The following is a 23,176-nucleotide window of genomic DNA, read 5'->3' as shown; positions in this document are numbered from 1 at the left end:
AACTGCAAAAGCACACGAAATACTGTAGAGCATAAGGAATTCACAGGTAAAGCATGCGAGTCTGACTGAGAACAATGAACAGGGAGAGGCTGAACACGTGCTTAAATACAGTAATCGGCGCATACGAACTGGAAGGGAAATGAAATAGAGCACAAAGAGTTCACAGCGAAAGCACGCACGCACGTCTGACCGAGAACAATGCAACACATGCGGAAATCATCGGCGTGCACAAACTGAAAGGGAAACTGGCTTGTTCGTATACCGAGTGTGTGGTCGTGAACTGAGGCAAAAGTTTGGCGAACTTTTTGGTCGTAAACCAATTTGTACGTGTACCGAGACGTTCGTGAACCGAGGTTCCACTGTAATATTAAATTTTCAAGTATGACTTCACAAAGGTAGCCGTAAAATTTGAACACATCTAAAAAAGGAGCGAAATATTTGGAAAATTAAGGCATCAGGTATGTTATACATGAAATTTTGACTTGTGGATTTGATATTAGTCTTCTGTAAGAGTTATAGTTAGGTCCATAAATATTTGGACAGAGACAACTTTTTTTCTAATTTTGGTTCTGTACATTACCACAATATATTTTAAATGAAACAACTCAGATGCAGTTGAAGTGCAGACTTTCAGCTTTAATTCAGTGGGGTGAACAAAACGATTGCATAAAAATGTGAGGCAACTAAAGCATTTTTTTAACACAATCCCTTAATTTTAGGGGCTCAAAAGTAATTGGACAATTGACTCAAAGGATATTTCATGGGCAGGTGTGGGCAAGTCCGTCATTATGTCATTATCAATTAAGCAGATAAAAGGCCTGGAGTTGATTTGAGGTGTGGTGCTTGCATGTGGAAGATTTTGCTGTGAACAGACAACATGCGGTCAAAGGAGCTCTCCATGCAGGTGAAAGAAGCCATCCTTAAGCTGCGAAAACAGAAAAAACCCATCCGAGAAATTGCTACAATATTATGAGTGGCAAAATCTACAGTTTGGTACATCCTGAGAAAGAAAGCAAGCACTGGTGAACTCAGCAACTCAAAAAGACCTGGACGTCCTTGGAAGACAACAGTGGTGGATGATCGCAGAATCATTTCCATGGTGAAGAGAAACCCCTTCACAGCAGCCAACCAAGTGAACAACACTCTCCAGGTGGTAGGCGTATCGATATCCAAATCTACCATAAAGAGAAGACTCATGAAACTAAATACAGAGGGTGCATTGCAAGGTGCAAGCCACTCATAAGCCTCAAGAATAGAAAGGCTAGATTGGACTTTGCTAAAGAACATCTAAAAAAGCCAGCACAGTTCTGGAAAAATATTCTTTGGACAGATGAAACCAAGATCATCCTCTACCAGAATGATGGCAAGAAAAAAGTATGGAGAAGGCGTGGAACAGCTCATTATCCAAAGCATACCACATCATTTGTAAAACACATTGGAGGCAGTGTGATGGCTTGGGCATGCATGGCTGCCAGTGGCACTGGGACACTAGTGTTTATTGATGATGTGACACAGGACAGAAGCAGCCGAATGAATTCTGAGGTGTTCAGAGACATACTGTCTGCTCAAATCCAGCTAAATGCAGTCAAACTGATTGGGCAGCGTTTCATGATACAGATGGACAATGACCCAAAACATACAGCCAAAGCAACCCAGGAGTTTATTAAAGCAAAGAAGTGGAAAATTCTTGAATGGCCAAGTCAGTCACCTGATCTTAACCCAATTGAGCATGCATTTCACTTGTTGAAGACTAAACTTCAGACAGAAAGGCCCGCAAACAAACAGCAACTGAAAGCCGCTGCAGTAAAGGCCTGGCAGAGCATTAAAAAGGAGGAAACCCAGCATCTGGTGATGTCCATGAGTTCAAGACTTCAGGCTGTCATTGCCAGCAAAGGGTTTTCAACCAAGTATTAGAAATGAACATTTTATTTCCAGTTATTTAATTTGTCCAATTGCTTTTGAGCCCCTGAAATGAAGGGATTGTGTTAAAATAATGCTTTAGTTGCCTCACATTTTTATGCAATCGTTGTGTTCACCCCACTGAATTAAAGCTGAAAGTCTGCACTTCAACTGCATCTGAGTTGTTTAATTTAAAATTCATTGTGGTAATGTACAGAACCAAAATTAGAAAAAAGTTCTCTCTGTCCAAATATGTACTGACCTAACTGTATTTACAACTTTGTTTGTATATTATATGTATAGAATTTGAAGTCTTTGTAATTTTTATTCCATTCCAAGCCACGCTATTATTCATACATTAAAAAAATAATTCCAAATAAAAAACAACAAATGCAAAAGGAAATGTGCCTTTTTGTTTTACCTAATAGGTTTTCAGTTACATTTAACAAATTAAGACCGAAAAAATGGTGGTACTTAGTAACATTTAAAGAAATGTTCTAGGTATTTTTTTTATATATTACTTACCTCATGTTGTTTGTGGTGTTGGCTAAGAAAAAAAAATAATCTAATGTTTTTCTGGAGACAGAACATACTAGCACCAAAATATATACTTTGTGTAAAGTAGTCTTTAAAGAATTGGTCTTGTAAGGTGTTTTGTAGCTAAGAAACTGTTGTTGTGGAAAAGCAAGAAGCAGAATGTTTTGCAGTATGCGAAAACCATAAAGACTACAATGACAGAAAATCTTATGGCACAATGAATCCAAGTTTGAGGTTTATGGTATACATGCGTCGGTTTGTTTCTTTTTCCATGGTGAATTGGATGGCAGGGAATATTGTGTTGATGTGGTTGTAAAAATGCCAATGGGATCGCTGTTATCAGAACTTCTGGCAAAACTGGTAATGCAGCGATTCGAAAACTTGGCTCTATCTCAGTTCACACCCAAAATTTGGATACGGCTACATAGACGACATATTCGTCATATTAAAAAATGACCAGCAGAACGATTTTTACAACCACATCAACACAATATTCCCTGCCATCGAATTCACCATGGAAAAAGAAACAAACTGACGCATCAATTTCCTGGACATCTCCAATGAAAGAAGTAACAACTCCACCCTGATTACAAGTGTCTACCGTAAGGAATGCTATTCAGACAAGATATTACACTTTGCCAGCAATCACCCAGCATCTCATAAATGGAGCTGTATTAAGACTTTATTCAGAAGAATTCACACCCATTGTAATAGGAAGGAGACAAAAACGAATGAAAGACGCTATCTTTTCCATCTTTTCACTTCAAACGGCTATCCAAAGACATTCATTAAACAATGCTTACACAGGAGACGCCAGAGAATCCAGCAAAGAGTCGACTCCAATATGACCCCCCATCCCACCTGGCACACACTTCCTTATCACGGACTGTCAGAAGGTGCAGCACGCATCCTGTCCAAATCAGGCATCAGAATAGCACACAGACCTACGAACAATCTGCGCACTGTCCTTTTTAATGCCAAAAACAAGAAATTGGCAGCAGAGTCATGAAACGCAGTTTATAGCATTCCATGCAGTTCTTGCCCAGCTGTATACATAATGCAAACGTCAAAAAGAATCGCAACACGTATACAGGAGCATCAAAATGCCGTCAAAAGGAAGGACTCACGATCACTGATTTATACGCACACAAATTCAACCGAACACACATTTAACTGGGACAATGTACAAGCAAGATCTAAGGCCAGCACTAAAAGTGCTAGAGAGCTGGCTGAATCTTGGCTATCAAACGAAAACGCCATTAACAGACATTTGGACATGAACCCAGCATATGCAAACTTAAGAAAAAGAACATCCTCATAATAAATAAAACTTTATGACCAACACCCTCCTAACCCCACCTTATTATCCCCCTCCCCCCACCTAATTTTGCTATATATTGCCTTTGATTCTTGTATGTCTAACCATTATCCTCTGATGACAGCTCCTGGCAGGAGCTGAAAGCTCAGGAATAAAAACTACTTTGATACGTGATTCATTCTCTCCCTTTGTGGATCTCCAACTACAAATATATATATACAGTGGAACCTCGGTTTGCGAGTAACTTGGTTTACGAGTGTTTTGCAAGACGAGCAAAAATTGTTAATAAATTTTCACTTGATAAACCAGCGAGGTCTTGCAGTACGAGTAGTTTGTCTGCTGAGCGTCATGTGATCACAACTGAGCTGATGGTTCTCTCTCACTGCTGAATTGTGGCCAATCGTCTCCTATTCTCCGTCTTGAGTTGGCGTGCCTCACTCATATAGTCAACATCCGTACGAGCGTATAGTGTTTACTACAGCATTAGCATTGTGACTGTGTGCGCGCGCGCGCGTGTGTGTGTGTGCTCGCGTGTGTGTGCTGTGACGTGCGAGTCCCCATCTTGCACCCTAAAACACGAAGCCGAGTCTCAGTACTTTAGCAACACAAGCTTAATTCAGCTTGAAACAGCAACAATGCGGTTATTTATACACAGACACAGTAGTCAGGCAGGGCCCTGCACATTTATAATGTTCCTTGTATCACCCATTGACGGCAGGCGCTTATAGCATGTCCGCGATCTTTTTGGATTCACTTTTACGGAGAACTGCTACAGCGCTGGGAGACTGCGATTGCTTTGGGACGCTGTTCCGCGTGTTTTCCCGTTAGGTGCAATCCTACAAGAGTTTAGAAACTCACTCACACCAGCCATGATTCTTTTCAAAGGTAAAGTGCAAGTTCATTTGATTTATGTATTTTTACTTTATATTTTGTATTAATCATTTTTATATGAATAGTTTTGGGTTGTGGAACAAATCATCTGAGTTTCCATTATTTCTTATGGGGAAATTCACTTTGATATACGAGTGCTTTGGACTACGAGCACGTTTCCGGAACGAATTATGCTCGCATACCGAGGTTCCACTGTGTATATATATATATATATATATATATATATATATATATATATATATATATATATATACAGTACAGTAATCCCTCCTCGATCGCGGGGGTTGCGTTCCAGAACCCCCCCACGAAAGGTGAAAATCCGCGAAGTAGAAACCATATGTTTATATGGTTATTTTTATATTGTCATGCTTGGGTCACAGATTTGCACAGAAACACAGGAGGTTGTAGAGAGACAGGAACTTTATTCAAACACTGCAAACAAACATTTGTCTCTTTTTCAAAAGTTTAAACTGTGCTCCATGACAAGACAGAGATGACAGTTCTGTCTCACAATTAAAAGAATGCAAACATATCTTCATCTTCAAAGGTGTGAGCGTCAGGAGCAGAGAATGTCAGAGAGAGAAAAAAGCAAACAATCAAAAATCAATAGGGCTATTTGGCTTTTAAGTATGTGAAACACCGCTGGACAAAGCAGCTACAAGTAAGGGAGCAATGTGAAGGTAGTCGTTTAGCATTTTTTAGAGGAGCGTCCGTATCCTCTAGGCCAGTGTGCGAACAGCCCCTCTCCTCACACCCCCCCTCCATCAGGAGCAGAGAATGTCAGAGAGAGTGAGAGAGACAGAGAAAAACAATCAATCAAAAATCAATACGTGCCGTTTGAGCTTTTAAGTATGCGAAGCACTGTGCGGGAAGCATGTCGCTTGACAAAGCAGCTGCACGGAATAGAGCAATGTGAAGTTAATCTTTCAGCATTTTTAGACGAGTGTCTGTATCCTCTAGGGGTGCGAACAGCTCCCCTGCTCACACCCCCTCCGTCAGGAACAGAGAATGTCAGAGCAAGAGAGAGAGAGAAAAGCAAACAATCAAAAATCAATACGTGCTGTTTGATCTTTTAAGTATACGAAGCACCGTGCGGGAAGCATATCGCTTGACAAAGCAGCCACATGTAAGCCCAGCAAGAAAGGGAGCAATGTGAAGGTAATCTTTCAGCATTTTTTGAGGAGCGGCCGTATCCTCTAGGGGTGCGAACAGCCCCCATGCTCACAATATATTTGAGGAGTTTTATTTAATACGTAATATGCGCTCTGGTTGGGTAGGTTCTCAGCCATCTGCCAATAGCGTCCCTTGTATGAAATCAACATGGCAAAGCATCTGAGGAAGCATGTACCAGAAATGAAAGAACCCATTGTCCGCAGAAATCCACGAACCAGCAAAAAATCCGCAATATATATTTAAATATGCTTACATATAAAATCCGCAATAGAGTGAAGCCGCGAAAGTCGAAGCGCGATATAGCGAGGGATTACTGTATATATATATATATATATATATATATATATTGTGGTGCCCGGCTGGAGTTCATGCCCGGCCAACAGACACGAGGGGGCGTCTGCCCCGGTTGTATTGGGGGCCACGGGTACAGGGCTTGGAAGCCCAACCCTGTAGGGGCCCGTGGTCACCACCAGGGGGCGTCCCCCTGCCTGAAGGACCCTGGACCCCAGTACTTCCGCCACACCAGGAAGTGCTGGGGGGAAGAAGAGAGGGAACACCCGGAGTGCTTCCGGGAGGACAGCAGGCACTTCCGCCACACTGGGGCGTGTCCGCGGGATTGCCGGTGCACATCTGGAACACATCCGGGTATGGATAAAAGGGGCCGCCTCCCTTCATTCAAGGCTGGAGTCGGGTGGAAGCAGGACAAGGTCGGAGAAAGAGAGAAGGAGGCGGTCCAAAGAGGCAGAGTGGTTGGCCTGGACTTTGGGGAAGATTGGGGTTTGTGGTGCACTTAAGGACTGTGTAAATAATAGTGTAAATAAACGTGTGGTGGTGCAAAAATAACATGTCTGCCTGTCTGTGTCCGGGGCTCATTCCACACTGGAATAGTCGGCAGGATGCTCCGCCTGATATAAGGCGGGGACCTGTTTTCAAAAATGTGGATGGCCCGGCGCAGCAGGGGAGCCCACCCACGTGCCGCAGGAGCGGCGTGCCCACAACCTTGTGAGATAGTCTCGCCCCACGGATCGTCAGCGGACCGCGGTCACAAGGTTCTCTCCTGGTGCGGTGGAAGATCGACGAGCCTTACCTAAGTGCAGCGGGCTCCAGGGAGTGTGCTGTCGCAGAGGGCGCCTGGGACGGTGCGGTGTCGAGGGAGGCCACGCCAAGGGCGTTTCCCCGGACAGAAGGGACCCGGGAGCGGAGTTCCCTGCTTGTCGGCAACTGGCCCTGTGGGGCCGCGTGTGTTTTGTGTTTAGCAGGCAGGGGCTGCCTGGATCCTTGTCGGTGGCAGACTTGTGCTGCTCTGCGGGGCTTTCAGGAAGCGGCAGCAGCAGCAGAGGCAGCAGAAAAGGAGACACTGCAACTCAAAGAGCCAGCTCGTCACCGCACCAGGAGGAGAAGAGCCAAAATGGCCGCGGGCCAGAAGTTCCTCCCCGTGACAGGCACGGGATTGGGTGGTGTGTCTTGCGTACCTGCCGATGATTGGATGGAGGCGGGACCAAGGAATGCCCATCTCATGCTGGGGGGAGACCTGATTGGGCCGGAGGAAGGGCCCACAGGAAGCAGTCGAAGCAAGGGGCTGACAGACAGGTAGGCTCTGCACCGGCTGACTTCCTGTCCTTGCCTGTAGTGCTGCGTGCGCTGGAGGAGTCCCTTCAGGCCGTAGCGCCGCTATTGCAGGGGCTCAGTACGCTCCGTGTGGACCTGCAGGAGCTGGAGGTGAAGGCGGGCGCGTCATTACAGACACTGCATGCTGCGGTGGAAGGGCGCGTCGCTGGATCCTTTGGCTGGAGCTGTACGGCGGGGAAGGTAGGTAAAGCCAACCCTGTAAAGCATAAGGGAGAACCAACCGAAGGGGCCCGTGACATTCATGAACAGAACCAAGTAGGTGGGTCTCCAACAGCGGAGGCGACGGTGAAGGCTGTGAGTGAGGTGAGGGGAGAAAGATCGAGAGGGCAGGCAGGATAGGGGCTGATGAGTGCCCTGGGTCCTAGCGCCCCGAGCCTGCGACAGTCTCCCGTCGTTCTGTATGGATGCAGACGGGCTTGGATCTGTGTGTTTCCCATGCACAGACTCAGACCGTCGGGGAGTCCAAGAGTGATAGGAGGAATCGAGGGGTGAATGCCGGTTCCTCTGATAGGAAGGGACGTGCTGCTGGGTGCGCACGTCCGGAGAAGGGCCATCCTCTGTGGAAGCAGAGGGAAGCTCCAGTGCCGGTGGAGGAGACGACAGTTCGAGCGGACCCATCAGATACAATCAGATGGGCAGGGAACCTGCGGAGGAGGTGCCGAACAGGCAAGTCGCGGGGTGCCGCTAGGGGGGGATAGTGCTGCCAGTGCGCGGCACAGAGGGACGTCAGGTGGTGGCTTCCAGGTGCCGGACCCGGGACAAATAGTAGGACCCATTTTGGGGTTGAGCCGCCGTCACGGGTTGTGTCGCTCAGACCGACGTGTCTTCGCTGGTGATGGGGCACTGTGGCACCCAGCTGGGGTTCATGCCCAGCCGGGACGACAGGAGGAGTGTTCATACCTCCTCCAGAACACGAGGGGGCGTCCGCCCTGGTTGTATTGGGGGCCATGGGTACAGGGCTTAGAAGCCCAACCCTGTAGGGGCCCGTGGTCACCGCCAGGGGGCGTCCCCCTGCCTGAAGGACCCTGGACCCCAGTACTTCCGCCACACCAGGAAATGCTGGGGGGAAGAAGAGAGGAAACATCCAGAGTGCTTCCGGGAGGACCGCAGGCACTTCCGCCACACTGGGGTGTGTCCGCGGTGTTGCCGGTGCACACCTGGAACACATCCGGGTATGGATAAAAGGGGCCGCCTCCCTTCATTCAAGGCTGGAGTCGGGTGGAAGCAGGACAAGGTCGGAGAAAGAGAGGAGGCGGTCCGAAGAGGCAGAGTGGTTGGCCTGGACTTTGGGGAAGATTGGGGTTTGTGGTGCACTTAAGGACTGTGTAAATAATAGTTAATGTAAACAAACGTGTGGTGGTGCAAAAATAACATGTCTGCCTGTCTGTGTCCTGGGCTCGTTCCACAATATATATATATATATATATACTAGCGACCTGGCACGCGCTACGCTGCGCGTTGGATGACCACAGTTGAAGGACTCCCTGTTTAAACGCGGCTGCCAGTCGTGAACTGGGTCCTTCATCGCACCGCATTTGATTTTTGCATGGGAAACAAAATTTCAAAACAAAACCCATGATTCACGAAGTGTGGGACGCAGACTAATCAGAAGGGGTTTCAGTTGCTTTTCGTTGTGCGGCAGAGACGCGTCGTTGAGCTAATATGTGTGAATGCTGACTGTCCGTTTCTTGCGAGCGACTGCCACGCCTTTGCCTCTTTGCTTCGTGATGACGCTGTAATGTGTCCTCTCTTGCAGCAGCAGGTTCAGTTGCCTTTCGTTTCGGCATTGTTCCGTAAGGTCTCCTCCGTACAAGTGCACATGGGTATCTGAAGACGGAAAGGCATAGTGGGCCGGAAGGGAGAAAATAGAAAATCGCGGCTTGAAACACATGAATTGGTGACCAGGGGAACCATCCGACTCAGACGCGGGGCACGAAATACTCGCGTGCACAAAGGGGAAAGAACGGAGTGGGGTAAGCAGGAATTCTGAGAGGGGAAGGACTGGGGCTTTTCTACGGGGGCGGCCAGACAGCCAAAAGGAACCCGGACATGGACATGGACGCCGCGCTGGGCTTTTATTATATATATATATATATATATATATATATATATATATATATATATATATATATATATATATATATATATATATATATATATACAGTAATCCCTCCTCCATCGCGGGGGTTGCGTTCCAGAGCCACCTGCGAAATAAGAAAATCCGCGAAGTAGAAACCATATGTTTATAAGGTTATTTTTATATTGTCATGCTTGGGTCACAGATTTGCGCAGAAACACAGGAGGTTGTAGAGAGACAGGAACGTTATTCAAACACTGCAAACAAACATTTGTCTCTTTTTCAAAAGTTTAAACTGTGCTCCATGACAAGACAGAGATGATGGTTCTGTCTCACAATTAAAAGAATGCAAACATACCTTCCTTTTCAAAGGAGTGCGCGTCAGGAGCACTGAATGTCAGAAAGTGAGAGAAAACCAAACAAATCAATAGGGCTGTTTGCCTTGTAAGTATGCGAAGCACCGCCGGTACAAAGCTGTTGAAGGCGGCAGCTCACACCTCCTCCATCAGGAGCAGAGAGAGAGAGAGAGAGACAGAGGAAAACACAGTCAAAAATCAATACGTGCCCTTCGAGCTTTTAAGTATGCATGTCGCTTCACGAAGCAGCTGCACACAGAAGGTAGCAACTCTTTCAGCATTTTTAGACGAGCGTCTGTATCTTCTAGGTGTGCGAACAGCCCCCCTGCTCAATCCCCCTACGTCAGGATCAGAGAGAGTCAGCGCAAGAGAGAGAGAGAGAGAGAAAGAAAGAAAAGTAAGTTGGGTAGCTTCTCAGCCATCTGCCAATAGCATCCCTTGTATGAAATCAACTGGGCAAACCAACTGAGGAAGCATGTACCAGAAATTAAAAGACCCATTGTCCTCAGAAATCCGCGAACCAGCAAAAAATCTGCGATATATATTTAAATATGCTTACATATAAAATCCGCGATAGAGTGAAGCCGCGAAAGGCGAAGCGCGATATAGCGAGGGATCACTATATATATATATATATATATATATATATATATATATATATATATATATATATATACCTACCATAAATGTGTTTATATGTAAATATTTGCTGATATGTGAACAGTATTAAACCACTGTACCTGGTTGTGAGAACTGTTTCTGGCTTTTCTTAGTTCAGTGGTTCCCTAAGTTAGTCCTGGGGACCCCTTGTGGCTGCAAGTTATTGTTCAACCAGCTTCTATTTTTAATTGAACTCCTAGCCTAATTAAGTGAGCTGCTGTTATCCAGTTTTCGTGTTTTGGTGTCAGTGCAGAAAATACAAAACTAACTTATGTAATTTTTTTTTTTTTAAAATGTTCTAAGCAGTTATATCTGGATAATGCAGTTTTTATTTTTTTACTTTTTAACAATATTTTCATTCTCTTCTGGTTATTTAATCCATTACAGTATTTACTAATTAGTGGGTCTGTCTGTGAAGCAGCTGCAGCTTTTCCTCATTTAGTGTTGTTTGCCCGGGTGTCTGCTCTGCTTGTTTTGACTTGTCATTATTAGGATGCAATGAAGGGAGCAAAACTACACCGAAGATGACAAGATATTTGGAAAACAACAAAAGGGAATTAAGCATCTAAAGCTATAGCAAAAATTGAAATATTTCTAAATATCTTATAAATGTAAAAATCACAGTGTTGTATGTTTCTGAATGCAGAATAAGAGAATACAAAAAAAGACTAGCTAATTAATTGAGATCAGTTATTATCAATTACTATCACTGATTGTGAATCTCGTTGGAACAAAACCTGCAGCCACAGTGGATCCCCCAGAACAGAATTTGGAAACCACTGTTTTACTTAACTGGGTATTTAAAGTATCTCCAAGGTTTGCATATGCCACTCTGCACTAAACAAATACTGTACAGTGTTCATTTTTTAAATATATGTTTTTCAGTGCAGGAAGAAGAGAATGCCAGTGGCCTTTTATACCTGAAATTATCATTTCATTGTGGAGGAATGTCTCAGTTTTTTTCAGGTGATGCACACCTATGAAAAGTGAATCATTTGACATTTAAGTAATGATGTATTTTATTGTTTGGTAGCAAAAGAGGATGGATTTATAGTTTTTTTTTGGTGTTCTGCAGCATCATATTCTTTTTTGTGATTTCTCTTTTGCATATTTTTTCATATTGTTTTTTGCTTGGTTTTCATTTAATTTTGTTCTTGAAACTTATATTGGAATGTAATTCCACAATATTTCTCTGCATGTCAGTCTCCTAAACAGGGTAGACATGTGTTTTGTACTTCAGATTTAAAAGGCCAGTGTGCCTGTTGGCATTGCTCACCTATTAATTTCTGACAGATTAAATTCTTTGTAGCTAAGAATTCACATACTTCATTTCACTTCATTTGTGCTTCAGCCCAGACCTGTTTCAATGGAAGATGTTAATCTTTACCATGTGTAACAGTGAAGAATAGTAAACAATGCATATACAGCTAATTGCAGTGGAGTGAACTAATTAAGGAAGGCATTTAGAATAGAAGCCTCTTTGAATTTATTAGGGAGCCCAGTATCGTTTTCATGCTTGAATTCATGTCCCATTATCTCTATTTTAAAACACAAGAGCAGGCTAGATATTTTTTTTTATTTATTCAAAAGAGAATTTCAAATTTGCAAATTAATATATACCATATGTGTGAGGATATAACATTGATTTTAAAATGCTGATCTAATCCTTTTATCAGTTTTCTAAACCTAAGTAACTTAGTTTAAAATTTTGTCAGATTTATTAATTGCCTATGTGGGTTAAAAAATTGAATGCATTGTCTTTATAGAATATAACTGTCTACTGTAAAATGTATATACATTTTTATCACCTAATGTCCTTACTTTTTACTATAATTGTTTTTAAATATTAGTCCTTGGATGTAAACCTTGGCAGAGTGGAAGGACCTGTGCCTCTCATAGATTCTTGAATGTTGCTTTAAAGCCTTGTGTTCCTGGTTGGACTACTTATGTCAGATTTGTCTTAAGTGGAGAGATCTGATAAAGAATATTTCTAAAGACTCCAATGTTAACTGTACGTAAAACAAGTTGAAACTTATTTGGAACAATGATACCACAGCCAGATGTTGAGATAGTGTTTGCCTATGAAAGCTTGGCGACTGGGTGACCTATGTATGCATATTGTAGTAATCAGTCTGAGGAAGCTACATGGAGCCACCATGTGGGCTTAAAACCTGCAAGTCAGTGAGATCATTTTCATGGCAGTAATGGATGGGAGAAATTAAAATATATTAAATTTTGATTCACAAGATAGTGTCTGAGATTGTGTAGAAGATTTGAGAGTACTGAATAAATAGATTTCGATGCATGACTCTGAGCAGTTGTTACTCTAGAATCAGGCTTCTTCATGGGTGTGGGGTGGTTTGTCATTTGTTCTGGAGTTTCCCCACAGGGAAAAATCTAGGTATGGAATAAGATGTGGAAATTTTTACTTGTGAAAATAAAGGCTAAAACTAGTAGCGTTGTCTGTGCTGTGAATAATGCTTTTTGAGCGTCGGGTTCCAGGTCTACTGCCATTCAATATTTGATCCCTGAGTAAAGTTTTGTTTGCATGCTTGGAATTCAGCTTAATCTATTTAAGGATGTGGCTGAAATTTTAAGAATATTCAATTTAAGGAACTGAGGGTTCAGTTTCTGTAGTTTTAAAATATTTCCCTTTGGTTGGCAAGGTCTTGTTTGTACTGAAACATTATGCAGCTGAGTGTGTGAAGAAAAAAATCTTTAATCTCATTTTTTTCATTGAGATTGGAGCTAAAAAAGTGTATAATATAAGGCAAAGGTGACCAATGATGTATAATAATAAACGATATATAAAACTTCCATGAAACAAAAATCTCATGTTGCTTGTGTCACCAAATGTCAATTATCCAGTTATTTTCTCATAACATGCAAAATACATGCATTCTTTGCTAAAATATTGTTAAACTAGTGAAAGACATGGGCCTACAGTCCTAAAATAAAATTAAATTTATCATATAGTTTTTTAAGCAAAAGAGGTGAGAGGTTTATTTTCAGGCCTTTAAAGTATTTTCCTAAGAGCTACTTCTACTCTCTCTCACTCTCTCTCTATGAAGTATTGTATCATTATCAAAAAGTGTAGGGTACACAATAGGGGTGTGACGAGACGCTTTTCCCACGAGACGAGACGAGACACAAGACTGGATTCACGAGAACGAGACGAGACTTTTAGACATTTTTTTTAAAGAAATCCTCAATGTTTAAATATATAGCAAAAATAGCCTTTTATTTAACTGAAAAACACAAAATGCAAAAAATGCATGTCCATTTTGAAATCAACTTTATGAAATAAAACTTCTATTTTGATGAATGATATGCAGTAATAACATGTAAACACTGCAAAATATTTTGCCACAAACTGACAGGCAATTAATTGCACAATAAAATTAAATAGTATAAATAAAAATAAATAATAAACAACACAAATATCCCTTTACGTGCAATTAACCATAATTAGTGTAACTATCAAAGTAGTGCTGTCTTAAAACTCAGCCTAAGATATGGTCATGTTCTTTTTTAAGAATATAAGCATGTCTACATTTTTTCACAAGAAATTCGGCATTGACAATGTCGCAGGTATCCAGTGTGCCAATGTTTCGGGCATTTTGTCTTATTTCTGGGCTGGTGAGCGCTGCTGCTATAGCAGCCTGCTGCTCCAGGTAACGAACCAGCATATCCAATGATGAATTCCATCGCGTGGTGACGTCCATTATTAATTTGTGCGGTGGCAGTTGTAGCAGCTTCTGCTTAGACGTCAGTACCGCGGCACCTGTCGAACTCCGGTGAAAAAAAGCAGTTACACGTCTCACACGCCCAAGCAAACGAGCGACACGCGCAACACCGAGGCCAGCCTGTGTAGCGAGATTTATTGTGTGCGCGAAGCATTTGATGTGCGGCTCAAATCCTGCCTCGCGCACAGCCACATCCATATTACGCGCATCGTCTGTTACAATAGCGATGCAATGGTTTGGCTTTTTAAGGCCCCACTGTGTGACAGCTTCTTGTAAAACTTAAGCGACGTTTGCGCCTGTGTGTGATTCAAAAAGTGGGCGCGTCTGCAGTACAAAATGTACCATTTCCCAATTACTGTTGATAATGTGGGCTGTAATTGTGATATAGCTCTGTGTACACCTAGAAGTCCAACCGTCAGTAGTTATGGCGATGGTTTCTGCCTCTTTCAGAGCCTGTACAACGTTTACCTTGCACTCCCTGTAGAGAGTCGGGACCACCGTGCGAGTAAAATGTGCGCGTGACGGGATGGCATACTTTGGTTCCAGTGTGTGGATGAGTCGCCGAAATCCCAGATTTTCCACCACAGAAAATGGTCTCATATCGGCTGCAATGAAAACGCCGATGTCTCTTGTTATTGCCGTGGCTCTTGCATTGGATGGTGGAAGTTTAGCTGCAAAGGCATTTGTTATGATTGTTTACCCTTTCATGCGAACTGAATTGCTTTCCGTTTTCTTCACAGGCGCAGCTTTTAGTAACGAGCTGTGGTTGTTTTCTAAATGCTTTTGCATAGTGCTTGTGTTAGCAGAGGTGTACGGTATTAATTTCTTACAGTGTTTGCAAATTGTCTTTGTCTTGTCTGTCATTTTTTCGCCGTTTCTTATTTCCACAAGGAATCCAAAATGTTGCCACACCAACGATTTAAATGTCGCGGGCGCATCTTCTATCCTTACTTATCCCTCACACTCCATCATGCCAATAACGCAAGGATATCGTCACGTTCTCGCGAGACCAGACGCATCTCACAAGACAAATCTGATCTCGCGAGATCTCGTACCACGAGATCTCGTCATACTATTAGTACACAAGCATTAAGGTTGACATACTATACATCTATACATACTCGTGCTAAGGTTTAGTTTAAATTATTTGTGTTTTGTGATTTAAGTGTAGTAATTTTGCTTCACTATCCTTTTATTAATACATTTGAAATGTTTTTTGTTAAAATATCTAATATAGCGTTATGCATTTTTGTAGATTTTTGACATTAAAAGAAATTTTTGGTGCAAGTTCTGACTTGCATAAAAATTTGGAATACAGTAATCAATCCCTTGCTATATCGCGCTTCGACTTTCGCGGCTTCACTCTATTGCGGATTTTATATGTAAGCATATCTAAATATATAACGCAGATTTTTCGCTGCTTCGCGGGTTTCTGCGGACAGTGGGTCTTTTTACTTCTGGTACATGCTTCCTCAGTTGGTTTGCCCAGTTGATTTCATACAAGGGACGCTATTGGCGGATGACTGAGAAGCTACCTAATCAGAGCACACAGTTAAAGTTCCTGTGTGCTGATTGGCTCAGCGACGGAGTGTTGCATTAACCAGGAAGTCTCATCTCACTCATTCAGCATTAACGTGCTCCTGCTACTGCTTCAGCGGCCGTGTCCAAGCGCCAACAGAAGATGCAAATGATTGCAGAAAAGGTAAAAGTTTTGGATATGTTGAAGGAAGGGAACAGCTACACCGCTGCAGGACACCATTACGGCATCAATGAGTCCACGATTCTTTTTATTTAAAAAGGAGGAAAACATATAAGATCTACAGCCGCAGTGTCCTTTAACCAGGGCGCAAAACGAGTTGCAAGTGGACGTGATAAGGCAGTAGTCTGGATGGAGTCTGCTTTAGGGATTTGGATTGAAGACTGCCGGAAGGAGAACAACGGCGGTGCTACACAGTCGCCTGTAGAGGATCCTTTAGAAGAGCTGTAACGCTCTCCTTTGTTGTGCAGTAAAATTAAACTCATCGTTATCGGACAAGTCGTCGTGTCATTGTTGGTGAGTAACCATAATTAATTGTCTACGTACAGTACTTATTACATGTACATAGTTTAGTGTCACTGTACACACATTTTACTGTATACAATTTTTCTTGCATTGTACGTATTTATTGCTGGTGGCCTGTCTGTCGTAATGGCTGTAACATTTGTGATATCGGAGACTCTCGATATCTTTAATAATATTTAGGTTTTACTGTATATAAACTGTGTTTACATACATAATTTCAATGAATCTTACCTAATTAAGAGAATACAAAGTATTTATGCTGTATAATTATGCAGGAAATGTTTATAATAGTGTGGGAGAGTTTATAAGGGCTTAAAATATATAAAAAGAACCATATGAACATATGGTTTCTACTTCGCGGATTTTCACCTTTCGCGGGGGGTTCTGGAACGCAACCCCTGCGATGGAGGAGGGATTACCGTATGAACGTCCATAGGAACAAAACTCATTCATAACCCAAGGTTTTTCAATATTGGACTGGTATTGATGTTTTAGTTAAGACACGTTTGAGTCATAAAATATTATTATTGCCATATAGTACAAGAGGTAGCCGTAATGACCTTTTCTTTGTGATGTGAGCCAACCTATTTATTAATAAATATTCAATTGCAGTGAAACTTTCTGCTATTGTTGAACAAACTGAAGGTACAGAGAACACCTTTTTTATTCTTGTATTGCTGATCTTCTGTATCTTTACTCTGTATAGGTATTTGGAGTTGTTACAGTAAAGAGACTGAATTCTCAGAACCTTTATAATGAACTCTCGGAAGAAGGCCAGTTATAGCCAGAAAACATGGTCATTGGCATTTAGCAAGCAACCTCCCCGCATCTTAATAGTGGATGTGACTCTACCATTCTGGAGGCATATCTGTTCTAATGTGTGTGAGGCTCTGGCCAATTTTTTCTCTCTGGCTTGCAGTTTGGCTGGTCCATGCAGACTTCCTCTCCTTAGCATGTATATGGTGCATAATCAGCATGAATGCCTTCTTCCCTTTCTGGTAAGTTAAAAGGGTTTTGTGAAAAGGAAAGTAGAAGATTATTAATTCAACTTGAAGCAGAAATTTAATTTTTTTTGTACATACAGGCTTTATCTTTTAAATATGTACAAGAAAAGAGGTCCAGGTTTATATTCTTAAGCATACCAATTACTGACGGCTGCAGTGGCTGGTATTAGTGATATAATTGCATTAAGCTCTCTTTGTAGTCTTAATTAAAAAGAAATTTAGTTGGTTTGCTTTGGTTTTGGTTAAATCAGGCATTAGTCATCATGATTTACATATTGTTAAAGAGGTTAAACTTATTGAATAATAAGTTGAATAATAATATGCATGTTAAATCACCTTCTATTCAAGAACCCATTATGTTTTTTTTGGAAAATGTGTTTATTGGTGTACATATTATCAGTACAACGAAAATGTAAAAATTGTAAAGCAGTTCAATTCAGTAAACAATCCTTCATTTATATAAGTACTTTGTCTAAAAGTCTGACTGAAATTTCTCTTCCCATAACCAAGGAGTTGAAACAGGAGTTGTGGAGAGTTTAATAAATTGATTAAAGTGCGTGGAACAACTGAGCATTTTCAAGTATCGCGTAAAGAGTGGTAGCTGAATATAACTTAAATAAGTGCATTTTTTGACCTGGTCCTCTTAATGTAAATTTTAATTATGGAGTTTCAAGTTTTAAAGAGTACAGGACGTCATTGTCCCAGTGCCCAATAGTTAAGATACCACCATATGAGCAGAATGTGTAGTGTAATGTATATTGGTGATCCTTAAACTGAAATATTACATAAAAAGGGTTATTAGTGATCAAAGGTTTTTAAGAACCCCAAACCTGTCTGAAAGCTGTAGTCCAAGAAGGACCTAACCAAGACCTATTGACATGTAAAGCCAACTTGACTATCAATTTTCTGAATACTCTTACTGCAGTATTGGGACTGGGATCCAGAGATTAACAGGAGATGCTGCTTACATTCAGTGGAGTTTCTTTACAGTGCACAGAGTCTTAATGTGAAGAAAAATTTTAGATGGGCTAAAATTTAGAAAGTTGCTAGCTTTTGGTGGTATGCAAACTATAAGAAGCAGTATTATGTTATAGTGCCACACCAGTGGATTAGCTAGAATTGGAAAGCCCTTTTAAAGGAATAACAAAGTCAAAAATGATATATCCACAACTGTGTGCTTTTGTATCTGTGCATCTCTGTGTTTGGCTGGTTATGTCTCTGTTATATGCCATTTAGCATGAGATTCATAAAAGTAGAGCTAATGTTTGTGATGCACTATCTGTTGGAATGAAGAATGCAATGCAATGCATGCATTACAAAACACATTCCAAGTAAATGGTGCTCTACAAACATCAACACTGCTTTTATGAGTACCATACCAAATGGTATATTGATTACTTGTATTTCAACCCGTCTTAGACAGGTAGCACAGCTAGTTTTTCTATATGTTACTTACCCTATATACTTTGTAGTTTGAAGATTCTCCCATCAGTCTCATTAATTGATGAAGATTCCTGTATTCAGTTCCAAAAGGTTTTATCATGAGGCTTTAGTTTTTTGTTTATGATGTACACTGATTTTCCCTGAAGTGTAAATTTAACAATATAATAATATTTTAACAAAAAAAGCAAGTGTTTAACGTTATGGTCAAATTTTTTTTTTCCCCATGGACAATTTTTCAAATTGTTGTTGTACAGCGTCACTATTGGCTTGCATTGTGTCAAACTTTTTTCTCCCCATTCTGCATGAAAATATGAAATTAATATTTTTTCTCTGCCATCACTACAAACTGCATGGGGTAAAGAGCATATAAAAATGTAATTTTTCGATGGAGTATTACTTTTAAATTAAATAAATGATGCTTTATTTGTTCCCAAGGAGAAATTAAAATTTTACAGAACCTCAAAAAATATATAGAATAAAAACAAAAAACAGTGCCCCCAGCCACACATAAAAACTTCTTACTTGGATAATATGTTAAAAAGAAAACTTTAATTGTTATTTTAATTTTGGGTATTTGTCATTTTCAAACTGTGGACGTGGATTACATACCACTATTTTATACATTTGTTTATAGACTTTTAAAAGACTTTAAATTTTGTTATTTCTTTTACTGCAGCAAGTGAAGGGAAACTTTCCTAGGTTGCATTCTTGTGTTACTGAGCTGAGGTTGATGCCCAAGGAAGGATGTATACGACAGACACCAGAAGTTTTTAAGCATGCTATAGAAGACAGTGTGTTACAGTACAAGCAATATATGTGTCATGTGAGTGCTGGAGGTTCTATCAACAGCTGCTCAGTTGAGGTTAGATTTTTTTTTTTGATAATAACTTTGTATAACAGTATTATGTTTAGACAAATGTCACCTTAAGTACTAAAGTCATTTAATTCTTAGAACAGAGAAAAGTTATTTTATTTTTGAGTGTGACAGCATAGCCAGGTGTACGAGGGCTCAGATGTGCAGCGCACACAAATGATGCCTAAAATACAACATAAGTTATACTATCTGCAATATGATTCCTCACCTACTCCTAGTTGAGCAAGATTAGTCACTATTTGCTCAACACAAAACATCAGTGAGCTTTTGACTAGTGTCAACTTATTATTATGTGAACCATAATTAATGTCTGCATGATGCAGTTTTTGGAGAATTTTGTTGTCATTGCTAAAGTTGCAAGTTTGCTTTATTTAGCATGATGTTTTAATGATTTCTACAGTGTTTTAGTGCACTGAAATAAGTATGTTTTGTGCATCTCTGTGCATCTCTGTGCATCTCTATCTCTGTGCCTTGCATGTAATTGTTGTTTTGATTACAGGGAAATTTTGTCACTGATACCATTTTGTGTATTTACTTTAAATGCATTGTTCAATACATATTCATATTGCATTTTTTATATGTACAAAATAGAAGATTGTTAGTATTAGAGGATATTTAAGTATTTATATTGCCAATTATGATCACAACTGTGTTGTGTAAAGCAGATTTTTTGTTAAGATAGATTGACTAGATCCAAAACATTTATCTCTAGGATATTCTTAACTAGTAAAATATTTATAAAGACTTTTGTTTTTTTCTTATGTTTGTGCCATGTTTATCATGAATGTATATTTTAACATACTTCTTTTGCTATTTTGTCATTACTTGAAGATGCTACAAGAAACCATTGAAGTACTTGCAGGTTAAGCTCAAGGCTGCATAGTGAGACTGGATTTAATGGAGAACGATCCAGTCCTGATAGCATTGAGTGCTCAGACACCAACTCTGGACAAGACAAAAGTTCATCACATTGCCGGCTTTCACACACACACACACACACACACACACACTTGCACTCATGCTTGGGACAATTTATGTTGGAGAAAAACCTACACACACACTGGAGAAAATGTTTAAATTTCACATTTTCCTGTACAGCTACATTCACAAGGTTCTCTGGATCTGTGAAGCAGCAGCATTAATTACTACACTGTCTACAGTAATCCCTCCTCTATCGCGGGGGTTGCGTTCCAGACCCCCCTGCGAAAGGTGAAAATCTGCGAAGTACAAACCATATGTTTATATGGTTATTTTTATATTGTCATGCTTGGGTCACAGATTTGCACAGAAACACAGGAGGTTGTAGAGAGACAGGAACGTTATTCAAACACTGCAAACAAACATTTGTCTCTTTTTCAAAAGTTTAAATTGTGCTCCATAACAAGACAGATGACAGTTCCGTCTCACAATTAAAAGAATGCAAACATATCTTCCTCTTCAAAGGAGTGCGCGTCAGGAGCAGATAATGTCAGAGAGATAGAGAGAAAAAAGCAAACAATCAGAAATCAATAGGGCTGTTTGGCTTTTAAGTATGCGAAGCACCGGCGGACAACGCAGCTGCTAGGAAGGGAGCAATGTAAAGGTAGCCTTTCAGCATTTTTTTAGAGGAGCGTCCGTCTGTATCGTCTAGTGGTGCGAACAGCCCCCCCTGCTCACACCCCCTCCGTCAGGAGCACAGAATGTCAGAGAGTGAGAGAGAGAGAGACAGAGAAAAACAAACAATTAAAAATCAATACGTGCAGTTTGAGCTTTTAAGTATGCGAAGAACCATGCAGGAAGCATATCGCTTGACAAAACTGCCACATTTAAGCCCAGCAAGGAAGAGAGCAATGTGAAGGTAATCTTTCAGTGTTTTTTGAGGAGTGGCCGTATCTTCTAGGGGTGCGAACAGCCCCTGTGCTCACAATATATTTGAGGAGTTTTATTTAATACGTAATACATGCTCTGATTGGGTAGCTTCTCAGCCATCTGCCAATAGCGTCCCATGTATGAAATCAACTGGGCAAACCAACTGAGGAAGCATGTACCAGAAATTAAAAGACCCATTGTCCGCAGAAATCCGCGAACCAGCAAAAAATCCGCGATATATATTTAAATATGCTTGCATATAGAAGCCGCGAAAGTCGAAGCGCGATATAGCGAGGGATTACTGTAGTCCCGTATCCATTGTTCTAGTTTAACTGCACTATGCAGTGGATCATAGTTCAGGAAAACAGTGAAAATTACAATAGATTAATGTAAATGTATTAAAAGGATCAGTCATTTGTGATGACACATTCATAGCACACACCACTACAGGACAATGTGAACAGAAAGAAAAAGGAACTTAATAAATGTCAGGAAAAAATAACTTCTACAGTTATTACAAGCAATATTGAATAGCCTGATAATAGCACAATTTATTTTATGTCATCCATCTCTAATTATCTTCACGAAATACCTTGGTTGTGGTTACATGGTGATAAGTAGCAAAAAAAAACCCAGAAAACACAATTATTAAATCTCTAATTAAAAACACTGCTTTGTTCAGTAAATAAATTCAGGGCTGTGCTAGTTTTCAGGCTTTCTCTGTTTGCTGTTGTGAGGGATTGCCGGACATATATTCCAGCCAACACCTCCAAGCTGCCAGATGGAGCCCTCCTTGCAGCATGGAGGTGCCCCGAATGCCAGCAGGGAATCATGGACCTTGGAGTTTTTCTTCACAGCCCTGCTGGATACCATGGGGGCCGCCAGGAGTCGCTGCAGGGAGGCCCAGGGATTTATGCTTTCCGTATAGCCCGGAAGTATTTCCAAGCCACAGGAACGGAAGAAATGATATACTTCCGGGCTGAAGAAAAGGAGAAGTTTTTACCTGACCCGGAAGTGATAGAAAGTCACATAGACTGAGGGACAGAACCACTTCTGGGTCAAGGACTATAAAAGGATTGTGGGAAATCCCAGACGTTGAGCTGAGCTGGGTGGAAGGGTGGCAACGCGTCTGGGAGTGGAGGATTGATTATTGATTAGTTATTGTGTAGTTTGAGTATTGTGGAGAGAAGGGTGCTTTGTGCACTTATGTTCAAATAAATATTATTATTGGACTTTTATCTGGTGTCTGACGTCTGGTCTGAGGGTTCAAGGGGTTGACAGTGCTTCTATCTGTTACACTGTTAAATTACAAAAATGTATATCAAAACATTATTTTCAAGTACATTTCAAACATCCAGAATTAAAAAAGAACTCTACATTTCTTAAATCTGTAAGATCATAAGACTAAATGAATTAATATTTAGAAATAATCTCCACGCAGATTAACCTTTTTGGACTCATAGTTAAACTATATTATAGAATGTTTATATCAAAATATTTAAGCAAAAAACACTACCGTGTTGACTTTTTTGGATTTAAGAAATATTGGTGACAGGTGATAATATTTTAACATGTAGTAAAACCCTTCTCAGTGGGCGAGCTTGTACATGGAACACAAAGTATTGTTTATTGAATTTGGTTAATGTAGCAAGCTTTACA

General features: G+C 40.9%; 1 protein-coding gene across 1 annotated transcript in view; it reads left to right on the top strand.

Annotated features, from left to right (window-relative positions):
* m1ap (meiosis 1 associated protein) overlaps positions 1–23,176 on the top strand; it is a 140,148-nt gene that overhangs the window by 4,586 nt on the left and 112,386 nt on the right. Inside the window, exons 2-3 of the mRNA XM_028803049.2 lie at positions 17,055–17,346; positions 19,472–19,657. Coding sequence (XP_028658882.2) covers positions 17,104–17,346; positions 19,472–19,657 — 429 coding nt within the window. The 5' untranslated portion in view covers positions 17,055–17,103. The remainder of the gene's footprint in view (positions 1–17,054; positions 17,347–19,471; positions 19,658–23,176) is intronic.

This window comes from Erpetoichthys calabaricus, chromosome 5, assembly GCF_900747795.2.
Source record: "Erpetoichthys calabaricus chromosome 5, fErpCal1.3, whole genome shotgun sequence".
Classification (NCBI taxonomy): Eukaryota; Metazoa; Chordata; class Cladistia; order Polypteriformes; family Polypteridae; genus Erpetoichthys; species Erpetoichthys calabaricus.
The sequence above is the reverse complement of the archived record's forward strand: the minus strand, read 5'-3'. Positions and strand labels throughout refer to the sequence as shown.